The sequence below is a fragment of the Delphinapterus leucas genome, chromosome 18, assembly GCF_059928025.1.
Source record: "Delphinapterus leucas isolate spDelLeu-1000000601 "Yukka" chromosome 18, BTC_Dleu_Yukka2, whole genome shotgun sequence".
NCBI classification, from domain to species: domain Eukaryota; kingdom Metazoa; phylum Chordata; class Mammalia; order Artiodactyla; family Monodontidae; genus Delphinapterus; species Delphinapterus leucas.
The window spans coordinates 2,746,711-2,763,059 of record NC_143146.1 but is presented as its reverse complement, the minus strand read 5'-3'; the positions used below and the strand labels follow the sequence as shown (position 1 = coordinate 2,763,059).

Here is a 16,349-nt window from a genome sequence, read left to right as displayed (position 1 = left end):
TCTGGGGGGCTCACGACGCAACCCCAGAGGCACGGCCACCCCTCCCGGGCCGCACGGCGCGGCCTCCACGCGGTCCTGCTCACAAAGGGGCATTTAATCGTCCTAGCCCCTTAGCTGGTCAAAAAGGTTTACTGACCTGCTTTCTGGTCAGAGAGAAAAAGGAATAAACAATGTCATGATTTCCGTTATATAATTCAAAACAAAACCCAAAGACCTACAAAGTAGCCTCTGCTCTTCTAGGACCAGGGCAAGCCAGGTCACCCCGTCCAACACACAACCACTTGAGTTCCCGACTTTTGCCCCTTTATCTCTCAGGGGGCAAGAGAAAACAAGTCACAAGTACCTGTATGAGGAAATGTCTCAGAAACATCTGAAAGCAATGCAGTCCCCGTCAATGGGGGCTGTGATGGGTGTTCAATCTGGAGGGGCCAGGGCTGGACGTCTGGGGGCAAGCAGAACCCCCAGAGAAGTACGCTGCATTCTGAACGCAGGGGCTCTGGATTCAGGCGGGGAGGGGGGCCGGCACACACGACAATCCTCCCTAGAGCGCTTCTTACTTTTCAGCAGAAAAACACTCCCAGCACAGAGCCCGACCCTGACGTCCTGAAACCCTACGCGGGTCCACGACTGTGAGCTCTCAGCTCCGCCGGCACCTGCGTCTGCTCCCCTCACCCCACCCCGTGAAACAGCGTCAGGGTGTAGACACTCCCGCTCCGGAGGACAAGGAAACCTCCTCAAGTGGAAGGCCACCCCGAGCCCCGTCACCCTGAGGCCACCTTCGTCCCAGCCCAGGGCCCGAAAAAGGAATCGTCCTGGAAACCGAGGCCAGGAACGTTTACTGAAGAAATAAACCTGGTGAACAAAGCGTCTTTTTCACTGCGTGGTCTGGGGCAAGACAACAAACCTCTCTGCCTCAGCTTTCTTTGCAAGGTGGAGAGTCCCACCGAGTCACCCCTTAGATGGCTCCGGGGATTCCCGTGCACGCGGGTGAGACAGTTCTGCGGACACAAGACCCTTGTTCATATCACTCCCGCGCAGACAGGGCACCCAGACCCACTGGGCCTTCTCCTGAGCGTGGCCTTGTGGCAGAGCAGACCTCCTAAACAAGAAATCTGCTACCGTACATCTACCCAGAGGACAAAAGGCCAACCGAACAATAACGCCGAAAAACTCGGTGTCATTGTGACGATTGAGAAGTTTCAAATAAAACGCAATGTGGGACCCAAAGATCAGCATCTAATGGATCAGTATTTACCTGATTTGTCTCCTGCACGGTAATTCTCTCTTGGAGAACACCAGCCACGTCAATGTGCCCAAGCCCGGCCCCCCTCCCACAAGGCAAACACCGGCAGAGTCGTCCCAGGAGCACAAGTGTGGTCAGCTGCATGCTTGTACCTCCTCTCAAAAGCCCCACACGCGCCTGCGCCTGGTCTCCTCGGCTGACGCCACACGGTATCCGGGACCCGGGCACGCGGTGCGCCGAGCGCCACCTTCCCACGCAGGCCTGTGTCCGCGCCCGTCTCCCAGCCGGGCGTGAACCTCGCACCACCCGGTCCGCGCTCTCGCCGTCTCCGGCCGTGACACCCACGCGAGTGCGCATCCTGAGCTACAGACCCGCACGTGACGCCCTGGTCGAGGACACACGCACACCCTTGGCAGGCTGCTGGCAGTGCCTCCGGAGGCTCGGGCACAGTGCTGGCGAATGGCTAGACCTCGTCGACGCAGTACTAAAGGGCACCTTCTCGTTGCATCTTTAAGCTGCATTTCTCATATTTTGAGGGAGTTTGAACATCTCATGTGTTTAGGGACCGTCTACACTAAACCATCTGAAATTAACCTTTTTTCTACAGAGTTGTAGGTCTTTTAGGTCTTTTCTTATTGATATGTAGGAAGTATTTTTTTAAAGAAATCAACCTTTTATCCGCAGTGTGAATTTCAATTTTTTTCAGTCTTTCAACCTTATGGCTATTTTATGGCAGGCAGAAAATTTTTTATATTTAGCAATCTTTTACATTTCTCCATCTTTTCTGGGTTTGGAAACAAACTTAGGAAAGCCTTCCCCAACACGAGGCTATAAAAAGTGCCCCAAGGTTTATTCCAGTAATTTGTGGTTCCACTTCTCTTATGTGAAATCCGATCTGCTTCAGATTTGGTTGTGAGGCATATATCCAACTTTAGTTTATTTTTTTCCCCAGATGGTTACCCAACTGTCAACGCTTTTTACTGAGTAATTCATCTGTTCCCCAATGATCTGAAATGCCATCTTTATCATAAAATAAATTTCCATGATTTACTGTGTCTATTTCTGGCCTTTCTAGTGTGTTCCATCGTCTGTCTCTTCATGTAACAGTAAATTAATGTTTAATCTCTACAGCCCCCAGAGACGCAGAAAGTGGACGGGGTGCTTCGGGGTAGGGCGCAGGGAGGCTGGAGGATGGGGTTTCTGGGGGGAAGGGTGGTAACGGTCACCATCTCGACACCAGTGATGGTCACAGGTGTGGAGGGTTTATCGGGCTGCACACGCTGTGTGCACTACGCACAGCTTCCCCCAGGTCTGTTCCACCTCAGCAAAGCTGCGCTAAGAGAAGAGAAAGGATATATTAAAAACAACAACTTTCTATAGGTTTTTAACTTTTAACATCGGGTAGGGCTACTCCCTCCCTTGTCCTGGCTACTCTTGCTTTCTGCTCTTCCGTGTGAGCTCTAGGATCAGCGTGTCCAGCTCCGATAATACGGACACACGGCGCATCGGGGACACCTCTGCGCAAACAGGCATGTCCTGCTCCACGCGTGGTGAGGACGGCTGCGAGCGCTCACAGGCGACAGCGCACTGGAAGTGGGCACGAGCTGTTGCTGGCTTGGGGGAGAGGGAATCATATTCCAAAACTAACATTTTAGTTCTAGGCAGCTGGGCCCACCCACGGGGGGCTCGCGCTGCTCTCTACACAGAACAACCTACAGGAGGTGCTGCTGACACGGGGTCCTGGTCCCTGTTATTTCAGACCCCCGCCGGATCACCTCAGCTGAGCTCTCCCTGGCAGGGGACCCCGCCGGTCCAGCCCTCGCCCTCAGCTGCGCGTCCAGCCTTCTTCCCGGAGGGAAGGGCACGCGGGCCAGGGTTCCAAAGCACAGAGAGAGTAACTCGGCTTGAATCGCTGAGACGTTTATCATCGTTTTTCTTAACACAGAATGCGACCATGCGAATATACCTCGTTTCTTTTCATCCTTACCCCAGAAATCCTCCTGTGGTTTTTATCCCTGACGAACTATAAAACTGTGCCAAAAATTAAAGTCAAGGAAGTGATTCAGAAAAGTGAAATATTATAATTTAAAGTATTTTAAGAGCAAGTGCTGGAGCAGATGGCATGAAGGGTGTGGCCGTCGTCAACAAAGTTTGCCTTCAGTAAAAAGAACAGCCTCTCTGCTGGATCCTAAGAAACAAACGGGTATCTTCGTACCTCTGTGTGTCAGATGAATGGTTTATCATCTTGAAGTAAGACTCTATTTTGAGGACAGAAGAGACCCTTTGATGCCAGGTTAGCATCCTGCTGTGTAATAAGTACTGAAACGCTCAGGTGTCAAAACTTAAAACACTCTCTACGCTTAGGATCTTTAACCAATCCTACCGACTCTCACGTTCTAAGTAGCGCAAGTTCTTTATAAAGTAGCAAGCGATGACTCCCCGCGGGGGCCCTCTGTAGCCCCACTCCTCCTGTGCTCCCGGACGCCCAGCCTCTCCCTCCCCAGGCGCCCAGCCTTCACCCCGCGGATGACACTCCCCTAACCCCCCGCGCACCCCATCTTTCCCCTCTGGCGCCCACCCGCCAAGCCCCCGCCACGGCTGGACAGCTCCACCTCCGACTCCGAAGACTCACAGCCAACCCCAAAGCGCCCAGTGCGGGGACAGGGCTGTGCGGCCTCTCGTCCCGGCTGGGCATGAGGACAGGTGAAAGGCCGACCTGGACGCCCTCCTTCTTGAGCAGCCTGCACCTCCAGACGCCGGCCCTGCCCTGCCGCGGGCTTCCTGCAGGCTACTCACCCAGCTGCCACGCCAGGTCACAGGCTTCTGTCCTTTCCGTCCTACCCCCCGCCAGCGAGGCGGGGCTCCAGCGTCCACCCTGCTCTGCGTCGCGGGAGCGACCTTCCCACCAAGCGTCCCGGACCCTGTTCGGCTCCCGCCCGGATCCCAGCAGATTCCAGAAGGACGTCGCACGCCTGCCCCCCGCCTTCCCCTTGGTCTGTCCTCACCGTGGACGATAGGACACTCCTTCCTGCATCGTGTTCGCTCAAAAACTCCACTCTAGGACCCTAGGGCTGCCACCCCAGCAAGTGGCTGCGCACAAACTGAAGTCAGAGGGTCCTGGGCAAACGGCTCCGGTGGCAGGGCAGAGGGACAGCGACAGCAGCAGCGCACGGCGCGCCTGGCGGTCGGGGGCTGGGGCCCCGCCCCTGCGGCCCCAAGCCGCCCGCCCCCTTCCTGCCCCCGTCTCCCCCTACCTCACAGGTCCCCACGAAGGGGCAGCTCCCACGTCGGCACCTCGTGACCTCGCCTCTAGGCTCCGGTGGTGGACCAGGGTGGACACCTGACCGCAGGGACACCGGACACAGGCGGGGGATCTGGAGGCCAGGCAGACGGAATCAGGCCAGGGCTCGAACTAAACCGTCAGAGAGAAGCAGGGATGGGATGATGAACCACCAGCACTGGCACCGCCTGATCTTCACCTCCAGCCCTGCAGCGGCTCCTTTCTGGTACCAAACGTGGTGTGTCTTTTCCAATGCCAACCACTTCTCCGACCCTCTGACTCCAGCTGGAAGTCAATCCTATTCGTTTTGTTTGTTTTTTAAAATAAATTTAATTTATTTATTTTATTGTTATTGATTTTTGGCTGCACTGGGTCTTTTTTGCTGCACACAGGCTTTCTCTAGTTGCAGCGAGCGGAGGCTACTCTTCGTTGCGGTGCGCGGGCTTCTCATCACGGTGGCTTCTCTTGATGCAGAGCACAGGCCCTAGGCATGCGGGCTTCAGTAGTTGTGGCTCGCGGGCTCTAGAGCGCAGACTCAGTAGTTGTGGCGCACGGGCTTAGTTGCTCCGCGGCATGTGGGATCTTCCCGGACCAGGGCTCGAACCCGTGTCCCCTGCATTGGCAGGCAGATTCTTAACCACTGTGCCACCAGGGAAGCCCCGTCAATCCTACTCTGACACCAGCTCCTGGGGTCAGCATAGACCCCGCAAGTTAAGGGCTCAGTCCCACAGGACTGCCCCACTTCGGACACCTGCAGCAGTGGGGTCCCCAGGTCAACAGCACTTTTCTCCACCAACTAGAAATTTGGGGGTTTGATGAAACGAGTCACAGAACTCAGGAGAGCACTCCACTTCCCATTATCAGTTTATATAAAGGACACAACTCAGCAGCAGCCCCGTGGACAAGACACGCGGGACGAGGTTGCGGAGGGGGGGCGTACATGCCCTCGGGGGGCCAGGCGGGCACCACCTCCCAGCACCTCCATGTCCAGCAACCGGGAAGCTCCAGAGCCCATCGTCGGGGGTTTTATGGAGGCTCCATCCTTGGGAAGGTTGATTAAATCCCTGGCTATCGGTGATCAGCTCAACCTCCAGCCCCTCTCCCCCGCTCTGCCCCCAGGAGGTAGGCAGGGGTGGAGGGATGCAGGTGGGAGTGAAAGTTCCAGCTCAACTCATGGCTGGTCTTTCTGGCACCAGCCCCCATCCCAACACCATCTAGAGGCCCCAGCCACTGGTCATCCCATTAGCTCACAGAAGACACTATCACTCCAGCTGTGGACCAGGAACCACGACAAAGGCCGCATGCGTATTTTTATTTCAACACAGCCCTGAGCTGAGCTTCAGACTGGTTTGGGTTTCCTCCAATATCTCAAACTCCCTCTCTCTCCACTCACGAAGCGCGCACCCTCCCCCAGTGCAGGGCGCCCACCCAGCCCTCCCGAGGCCCTTGTCCCTGGTCGCATCCCCCTGCCCCAGAGCGGGCCGTTCCCACTGCACCGAGCTGGTCCCGTGCTGGCAGGTCCCACGGTCTACGGAACAAAGTCCAACTCCCAGGGCATCGTCCAGGCCGGGACGGCCCTCCCTCTCCAGCTTCGCCAGCTGGCACCGCCCGCCCCACGTACCAGGGATCCTGCAGGATTGGCTTCCACGCAGGACACGCTCTCCCCCCCAACCCAGAATGTCTCGCTCTTCACGTGCCAGTCCCTTCCTAACGCTTAACATCCCGCGTGGGCGAACCTCCTCCGATAAGTCATTTCTGAATTCCGGAAAGGCGCAGTGATCCTCTTTGCACCCCACCCCCAATCTGGGCTTACAAAATAAACTAAGTCACACACAGAGCATCCGTCTGAGGGCCCGTCTGCCTCGCCGGACACAAGGTCCGGAGGCCAGGAACTGTCTGTCTCACCTCTGTCCACACAAAGCCTCTGTCCCAGGCCTAAGCCTGGACCCGGATGGTCAATGAAGTTCAGGGACAGTCCTGGAAACGGAAGTCGAGTCCACTATAAGGGAACACGACACACTGAACTATCCAGACTAAGTAAAAATGGGAAACGCTGCTGTGCTGAGGACGTGAGGAAATACGTCTAAAGTTGGAACCCATTTTCGGCGCTGCTGGTAACCTCTCTCTGAAATGGTCCAACTCCAAGAAGGGTGACAAATCGTATCAGATAAACTGCTCATCATTTGACCTAGTAATTCCACCTTGGGAAAAATATTTAAGCAAACAAAACAGAGGGGGAGAAAAAGAAATTCACTGCAGCACTATTTTTAACACCTAGAAACAATAAAAACAGCCAAGGATGGGGAGGTCCAGAGGAATCTCTGAGTAGCCCCTAATGGCGGAATGCTGTCTAGTTATTAAAAAGGCAAATCGGTAGGAAATAGGAAGATGGGGTTTCTAGGAAATAAATCTGAGAGAAAATAACAGAATATGGGAGGAATGCAAGAGTCCAAAAATAAGGATGGTAGTAAGTACAATGTCTGTGTGACGGAAGGTTGTAAGACTATTTAAAAATGTTTAAGAATACTTAACGTGAAAAAACACTCAAAATGCAATAAGTGGAAAAAGCAGGTTACGAACAATATAAAGTATAAACTCGTTTTCTAAAAAAACACTATATAAATATATATCCATACATTTTTTAAATTACAGGATGTAAGGCACTCCATGTAGGTTTTCTGTAAATTAGATAATTTAACAATTTTTTATAGATCGTTAGAGATAACTGTTATAGATATACTTATACATAATTGTTATAGAGAGTTGCTAATCATAAAAAGCAGAAGAGGTGAACCTTTGAAAGTAGACTTTTAAAAATATAACTATAGGGGGGTTTCCCTGGTGGCACAGTGGTTAAGAATCCGCCTGCCAATGCAGGGGACACGGGTTCAAGCCCTGGTCCAGGAAGATCCCACATGCCATGGAGCAACTAAGCCCGTGTGCCACAACTACTGAGCCCGCACGTCTAGAGCCCGTACTCCGCAACAAGAGAAGCCACCGCGATGGGAAACCCACGCACCGCAACAAAGAATAGCCCCCCACTCGCTGCAACTAAAGAGAGCCTGCGTGCAGCAACGAAGACCCAACACAGCCAAGAATAAATAAAATAATAAATAAATTTATTTAAAAAAAAAAAAATATATATATATATATATACATACACATATATAAAACTATAGGGAATTCCCTGGCAGTCCCATGGTTAGGACTCCGTGCTCCCAATGCCGGGGGCCCAGGTTCAATCCCCGGTCAGGGAATTAGATCCCGCATGCATGCCGCAACTAAGAGTCTGCATGCTGCAACTGAGACCCAGTGCAGCCAAAATAAATAAATAAATAAATAATAAATAAAAATAGAACTACAGGGACTTCCCTGGCGGTCCAGTGGTTAGGGCTCTGTGTTCTCACCGCCGAGGGCCCAGGCTCAATCCCTGGTCGGGGAACTAAGATCCCAGAAGCCACGTGGCATGGCCAAAAAACTAAATAAAATTTTTAAAAATAAAAAATATAATTATTTTATTTAATCCCTGTGTTAGAGTTTACCCCCAAGACTTCCTCTAAATGCTGAATGAGATATAAGAGAAGCACCCTGTTCACTTAACAAATGAGAAAATTAAACCTCCTATGAGCTAAATTTCCCTAGCCCCAAAATGGCCTTTTGACTTTCCTCTGTAAACAGGGAGTGAGGTATTTACCCTGGAGGCTGAGGGGGCAGGGAAGGGCCTGCATTCAGGCCGGGAGGCCTCCAAGGAACGAGACATTCAGGAAGATAACCTGTCAGAGTATCCTCGCAGGGCCACGTGTGGACAGTAAGGCCTGAAGAGTCTTGTGAAGTGTCAAATGGGGGGTTAGAAGACTAACCAGTCAAAGCACTAATCAACAGAATCCACACTTACCTCATTGGCTCTTTTGATTATTTTATCATCCACGTCTGTAATTCCCATCACCATGATGATGTTGCACCCAAAAACCCGGGTCAGGATCCTTCGAATTATATCAAATCTAACATATGAGCTGAAAGAAAAAAATGTTAGGGCATCTTTAAAACCGAAAGTCGACACTGTGACCTTCAAAAGCATGCCGTACATTTAACGTGATGCCGCGCGTTGACTGGGAGTGTGTGATATCAAGGACAGTTCCAAGGACAGCTGAGAAAAGGAAAAGCCTTTTACTGACTGGCCCATGTGGGTCTGCATGAGAAACTGACAAAGGTGCTGCCTCAATTTCAGGACACCACATTAGCATTTTTAACTTTACAGACGTTGAGTTTACATCTATTCAGCTGTATAAAAAATTCACTTGTGGTGCAAGTTCAGGAGGTGGTCAAGATACTGAGTGCTTTTACCATCCTTGTTCGTGTTCTAGAATAACTAATGTTTCACCGTGACAAGAGATAGAAGCAAATAATGACAAATCAGGACAGGGACAATCCCATCAAAGCTGGATAAGATCATTCCTAAGAAACGTGCACACAACTGTGGAATATAGAAACACCAGCTTATGGACAGACTGCACAAGGGTAATTTAGACTTGTGAAAGCAAAAGGGTTTAACATCTAAGATCCATTTAAAATCTCAAGAAACTAGTTTCCCATAAAAACAACCTTAAAACTCAGGGTCAGCTAATCTCATGCTCATCTCTGTTATCCACACGGCCTAAATTTGAGCTCATAAAATCATTTTCCCGCGAAAATGAGCCTCATTATTGTATCCCTTGAACTCCCAACACCCACCCACCCCCAAGAGAGCTGAGGCCAAATTTCAGGGACAAGCATCTCCGAAGCTGCTTCTCAAGGAGCTAAAAGGTTAAATATCCTTTTGAAGCCTCAGACTGCTTATTTATGAACTGGGCAAAATTCCACTATATCATAGGGCTGCTGTACATATTCTTGGTGCCTGTGCAGCAGGAATTCCAACTAATTCTTACTATAATTATCATCAGTGTACCCCTCTTTGTCGAGTCAGGAAAACTCTACAAGAAATGAGATTTAAGAGAAAAAGCTAACAGGAACCTAAAACAGAGTGAAAAAAGAGTCAAATCACATGCGCAGCCCAGAGGACCTTGGGGGCTGCAGGTCCCTGACACCTGCATGGGGTTGCTCCCCAGGGCCTCCACAAGCACCGTGGGTACCCTGAAAGCCCAGGTGCAGGACCAGCTCCCCTGGCTGAGGCCGCACACCTAGCGGGGAACCTGGACTCGGCAGACACCCGCCTCCCCCTCAGCTCAGCACTTCCGAGGCAGGGGACCTGTCCCCATTTACACTCTGGGGTTGAGAGCACCACCACCTGGTGTGGTCAGAGGATATCACTGGCTGGGGTTTGCACAGCGTTTAGAATGGCACATAGCAAGAGCTGTGTCTGTTAAGTATCTCTTTTTTTTTTTTTTTTTTTGCTGTACGCGGGCCTCTCACTGTCGTGGCCTCTCCCGTTGCGGTGCACAGACTCCAGACACACAGGCTCAGCGGCCATGGCTCACGGGCCCAGCCGCTCCGCAGCATGTGGGATCCTCCCGGACCGGGGCACGAACCCGTGTCCCCTGCATCGGCAGGCGGACTCTCAACCACTGCGCCACCAGGGAAACCCAAGTGTCTGTCTCTTTAACACAAAGGCTGGCAGGGCGAGCCGGGAGGAGAGTGTGGAGACAGGAACCTGGAGAGTGAGTAGGGACAGACCCGCGGAAGGACACGGTCCTGGGCTTTGGGATTTTAAACTTTATTTAAGAGCAGTGGACCGTGCCTGATGGTGCCTGACCGTCCCTGACCATCCCTGCCCCCAAGATTACAACCTCTTGAGAAATCTTGTAGCACTTAGGGTTCTACCTCGCAGGGACACCCCAAATTGAGGACTCTCCCTGACGACGTGCCGCTGAGATGCCCAGAGTGGTATCCTCAGGGGGGGCCTGGGCGAGGGAGTCGGACAGGAGGCTTCTGGGATGTTGATGACGTTCTGTTTCTCAATCTAAGAGCCATGAACATGGTCTTGGCCGTACACTGAAGATCTGTACTCTTTTCCGTATTTGTAAGGACAGATACAAATTACAAATGAAAGGCCTGATTCTGCTAGTTGGAAATAAGGGAGAGGCTCTGCCCTACTCCCCTTTTCTTTCAGGATTTCTTCCTCAGCCCTTTTAAAATGTACCTAAGTGCTTCTAATGGCTAAACAAGCCTCTGTCAGTCTCATAACTCAGGAAAGTTTCAAGGACCTGGGAGCCTTCACTTTGAAATGAAGTTACCAAGAATGTTCACCACCCAATGGGAGGGGCCTAACCTGTGCCCGAATCCACACTACAGACCTGCCTGAACCAGAGAGCTGGGCCCACTCAGCTCACACAAGACTGCAAGTCCCTTCTGTCTCTGCAATCCTTTCAGCGAGCTGCCTGTGCGTCCCATTCTGGTTTAATTCTTATTCGATAGTAAAATTGTTTTTCTCTTTTGCCTTTGTGGAGAGGTTTTCCAGGGTGGGAGATACAATAACCTCTACTGTTTTCAGTATTTCCCCCAACATATTTAATACTTCAGTAAAGAGATCAAAATATGCTTTTTATAATTAACAGTTAAGTTAGCCCAAAGTGAAGGAAAAAATGACTCCTAGACTATTTACTTTGTAATAACACACACAAAATGTTCAGATCTTGCTGGGTGATATATAAAGTTTTGAAAAACGTACTGAATAAAGGTGACTTTTCATCTAGATCTGAACAATAACAAGTTTAAAAGATGCACAAGAGAAAACATTAGGAAAAGCAGCAACTTCAAGAAACGTAGAAGGCAGCCCATTACCAGGTGGAGACAAGGGGCACATGGAGGTCAGAGCCCCAGGGTCCACCCCTGCTCTCACACTTCCTAACGTGTGACCTCCCTCAAGGACTAACGTGTTACCTATCCTCAAGAACTGGGGAGCCTGCACCACACTTTCCACCTCAGGGACGGGGGTAAGCAGCACTTTACGGGAGTTATTTCATAAAACTGTGAAGATTCAAACAGATGGATACTATTATCCCCATCTCAAAGATGAAGAAACCAGGACTCAAAGTAATAAAGTGGGGGACTTCCCTGGTGATCCAGTGGGTAAGACTCCGCACTCCCAATGCAGGGGGCCCGGCTTCGATACCTGGTCCGGGAACTAGATCCCACATGCATGCCGCAACGAAGAAGTCCGCATGTTGCAACTAAAAAGGATCTCATGCGCCGCAACTAAGACCCGGCGCAGCCAAAATAAATAAATGAATAATAAATAAATATTTTTTAAAAAACAAAGTAATAAAGCGGCCTGTCCAAAGCCGGGAAGTAAATAAGCGATGGGGGCCAGAAATAACTCCTGACCAGCTGATTCAAGGGCCCTTGGAAAGGCTTCATCTCACTACCCAACAAGAAGCATCTGATTCCAAAACAGGTCCTTCTTCACTGCTCCTCACTGCCTCCCTGACCTTCCTCACCTGTGAAATGGGACCAAGCGAGACTGTGACATGTATGCTTCCCACGATACCTGCAATACAGTAATTATTCCGCATTCTCAAGTTGCCACTTGAGGGATGGCAAAAACATGCAAAGGCTTTTTCTTTCCAAAATAAATGGTCCCTAAAAGTGTGAAAATTCAACCTCAGGACACTCACCAAGCATGACCCAGGTGTGCATGATCGTAGACAGTTGGTCCACAGCTATACCTAGGAACAGAGTTAAAATCCACCATGTGAAACATATTTGCAAGAAAAGGCACCCCACTCTCATTTATGATCATCATATAATCATGCCTTTTTTGAAAAGTAACCACTTTGGGGGAATGCATAGCCGGGGCTGTATTACACTTGAATCGCTAAATGCACAGCCGAACCTGTGAATCACTATGACTTTAAACATGCTTTTATCACTTATTAAATGCTTCCACCTGAGAACCCAATCCCGCTTTCCATGCAGAGGCCCCACCTCCGAATACGCTGGGTCCACAGCCCTTCCCGCCCTACCTCCCGCAGCACCCCACCCCACCCCCAATCCCCGGGGGCTACCAGGAGGCGGTGTCCGCGCCGCTCACGATCAAGGGGTCTTTCCTCCTGGTGAGGCTGTTGTACACCGTGACGCCCGTGTCGTAGCCCGCAGGCTGCAGCCAGCCCTGCCCGCGCTCCCGCGACGCCGCCCGCCCCGGCCGCGGCCCCGGCCCCAGGCCCAGCGCGGCCCGGAGTAGCGAGGAGCCCACGGGGACCCCGCGCGTCCGCAGCATGGCCGCCCCGCTAGCCGCGCGCAGATACTCGCCAGCCTCCCCCACTCCGGGAGGGGCCACCAGGCCCCGCCCACACGGAAGGGGCCCGGTCACGCCCCACCTACCCCGGAAGAGGCGGTCGGAAAGAGGCCGCCCCGCCTCCCTCGGGCTGTCCGGAGCCCGCTGCGGCGCAGGGGGAGGGGCAGTGCCTCAGGGTGGGGGAGGGGAGCGGCAGGCTAGGGTGGTGTCACCGCTCCGGGCCGCGCGCGGGCCGAGGCGTTCCGCCCTTCTCAGCGCGGGACTGAGCAGAGCCGGTGCAACCCGGGCCTGGGGACGGGCCCACGCGCGGTCGGGCCCGATTCACGGGGCGGGCACCAGCTGCCGGCTCCTCGCCTGCTGGCGAAGCACGTCTGCACCCCAGCGCACACACTCTGTCTCCGCATGAAAGAGCGACGCTAGGACACCACCCATTCATCAAGTACGCGTAGTAGGAAATGTCTGCCTGAGATTCATTTTAAGATTAAAAGTTATGTCATCTCGTCTCTTGAGAACAAAAACATTCTGAATTGCGGTTTCAACGGGACTTTTTAAAGGTGGATTCTCTTTAAGTTACTTTCAAATTATCTCGACAAATGTGTCCCATTGATATCTTCCAAAACCGTGTCAAAAAAAGAAAGAACGAAAGGATGAAAGAATGAAAGAGAGAGAAAGGAAGGAAGAAAGAAAAAGAAGGAAAGAGAAAGAGAAAAAGAAAGGAAAGGAAAAAAGAAAAAAAATCCCCTTTGCTTTTGCAGTCCTCAAAACAGCACATAAGTTCCCCAGTTCTTTCTTGGGCTTGTTTTGGTCGTTCTGTAGAAAGGCAAGTGCTTAACTAGAGACAAACAATTATCTTCCTAGAGCACTTAAACTTTTCCCCAAGATCCCTGGAGTCCAGCTCTGCAGCTAAACGGTAGTCTAACGTGAATTGTGTTCTAAGGCATGCATGACGCTAAAATGTTAGAATCTGTCGTTCAGAATTAGGAGACCTCCACATCAGTGCTAAGCACACACTCCCCAAATACTCACAGTTCTGCTGGTGCATTACCCAATCCCTGAGTACTTTAGATTGCAAGTTCTTTTGAACACTCTCACTGTACCCACCAACAAATTCAGAAAAGGATTGCAGAATCAATCTCTGATGAAATCCACCTGTTGTGCAGGTGGGAGAACATCTGAGCAGTAAAACATCTGATAGAGAAAGCTCTGATCCAGATATTAGATATGCCAGTAAAATAAGAAAATGAACAAAAGGCTTGACTGCAATCTGTGAGAATATGCGGAATTCAAGGAAAAAGCTAGAAGTTTTGAAAACAGATTTAGTAAGACAACACCAAACCCCGCACATGAATCTGGATAGCTGGCATGTTTTAATTGGCCATAGGACATCATGATTTTTAAGCTAACAGTGGTATCTTGTCCTCTGGAAATTGGTCCCGTAAGGTGCTCAGCCCTTGGCAGGCAGCAATGCTACCTTAAGTCTTCTGGGAATCTTCAAACAGTGATAAACATACCCATTATTTAATGATGCTTAAAAGCATGACTCCTCTTGCAGGTTCAATATTAAAGTGACTGGGAAGATATATTAGCACATACACCAAAAGAGTGCGTGAGCGTTGAGGTGACCCCTCCCAGTCTAGGTCAGAGCAAAGTATATTAAAATTAATGATTCCAAAATATCACGAATGCCATTTCTTAGTCCTTCATGACAACAGCAAAAAAAAATGTAGTTCTCAGCATTACATTTTCTTTCAAAGAAAAATTTGTAAATCGAAAGTAGAGTAGATAAGATAGCACATATTGTTTAGGGCAATTCAAGTTTGAGATGAATGTGTTAGGATTTATATTTTAAGCACCTCAAAACATAAAGAATTGTATGTTCATCTCTTTTACTCCCATAGGTTTCAGCATCTCCAGTTAAACTAGAAATATAACCTTAGAAAAGAGAATTTAATAACTATTTTTGAAACGCACTCCAAAGAACAAAATTGAAACAACCAAAATTCTTCAATCTATCCTCAAAATTAAACACTTTTCTTTAGTGGCATATCTAAAATGCGTGGTCACAGTCATGCCTTAGCTATTGGTCTTCTAACCTTATCCAGAAAACGGTAAAGTCATTGGCATACACTTTAAGAACTTTGTAAAGCTAATCAAATGTTTTCGGACTTTTTAGCCCAAGGGATAAATTGAATGTCTTATAGACATTTTTCACCACTGCATCCCTACTGCATAGAACAGCAGCTAGCACATGCTAGGTGCTTATTAAATATTTCTTGTTGCATGAATACGTTTTTTTGTTTAACGTGTCTGTGAAGTCCATGAAAACATGAAGAATCATTATTGGGATAACATCGTGATTAAAAAACAAACAAGAAAACTCCGGCTTGCTTATCACTGGAAGGGGTAAATTGTTTCTCACCTTTATTCTTAAATCAAGATAAACACTACTCATTTTAGAGCCGATGAAGGCAAGGATTAAAAGAACCTATCTCTTTCTTGCAACTGTACTTTAAAATTATGTTTTCTTCTTATTCAACGTTTACTCTCTATCCCATATAATGTCTCCGTTTCCACATAACGTCATAGTATTAAAGTCTTTTGTGCAGGCTAGTGGCCAGTAAATGAAACTTAACTCATCATTTGCTTTAAACTGGGCCAAAACTGGAAAAATGCGAATCGCTAAGTAAAATAACCATTTTCCTGAATATCGAAGTGAACGTTCTCCTGATGTGAGGGTGGGTTTAGGGGGCTGAGAGTAAAGATCAAACCCGTTTACTTCAAAGTGTAAGTATTATTCGTCGTTTATCACCGCATCAACGATTCAATGTGAACAACTCATTTCGAAAGACAAACAGCTCCATTTAGTCTCGTCTGCGCCCCGCAGATCGCTGGAATGAGCACCGCTGCAGATAATTACCTATTTTATAAACACTGGATTGGTCTGCAATGCTACTGGGTTACAAAGAGTAACTTAAAACTTCCCGGCGGTCGTGGTTGTCACAACACTGCTTCTCCGGAGACTCGGAGCTCCAACCAAAACGTGCAGAACCTCAGAGCATCGCTCCCCGACCAAATGGAGCGTCCGCGGGGCAGCAGGGCACCCGGGAGCGAGGCCGAAACGCCCCATCCACGAGCCGAAGGGCGCGGCGCCGCCCAGGCGCGGAGCTGGTAGGGACGTCCGGAGGCTGCGGCCGAGCTACCTGACAGGGTTAGAGACCGCGACAGGACACCCGCCCCTCGGAAGAGGAGACGGCCAAACAGCTGAGCACAGCCGAAACAGCCGAGCGCGCCAAGCCGGGAACACCAGCGGTGGCGCAGGCCTGGGCCCAGAGGACAAAAGCCAGAGCCGTGGCCACGCCCGTGGGCGGGGCCTCTGCCGGAAGGGGCGGGTCTGAGCGCGGGCCCGTCGTCTAGGCAACGGGGCTCTTCCGAAAGTCCTAATCGAGGAGTTTAGGGCGGGGAGAGGAGCCATGGGGGGAGGGGAGGGGCCGAGCCAGAACAGGGAGAGACCCCCCCCCCAGGACCCCGGCAAGTGGAAGCCTGCCCCGCCCCGCTTTGGGTGGTCTTTCGAAATGGGGGCGCGGACTTAAAGAACG

The 16,349-nt window shown here is 50.5% G+C and overlaps 1 protein-coding gene across 7 annotated transcripts in view; it reads right to left on the bottom strand.

The window, feature by feature from the left end:
- Window positions 1–12,789, bottom strand: part of CARS2 (cysteinyl-tRNA synthetase 2, mitochondrial) — a 35,746-nt gene extending 22,957 nt beyond the window's left edge. For 2 of the 7 annotated variants that reach the window (XM_089899368.1, XM_089899370.1), the window contains exons 1-4: window positions 12,524–12,787; window positions 12,134–12,184; window positions 8,419–8,536; window positions 4,498–4,617 (exon numbers count right to left, since the gene is read on the bottom strand). In XM_089899368.1, the coding sequence (XP_089755494.1) occupies window positions 4,498–4,617; window positions 8,419–8,536; window positions 12,134–12,184; window positions 12,524–12,735 (501 nt within the window). In that variant the 5' untranslated portion in view covers window positions 12,736–12,787. Of the gene's footprint in view, window positions 1–4,497; window positions 4,618–8,418; window positions 8,537–12,133; window positions 12,185–12,523 lie in introns of all 7 variants that reach the window. The other 5 variants (XM_089899367.1, XM_089899369.1, XM_089899371.1 and 2 more) reach the window with 4 other exon arrangements.
- Window positions 12,790–16,349: the final 3,560 nt, after the last annotated feature.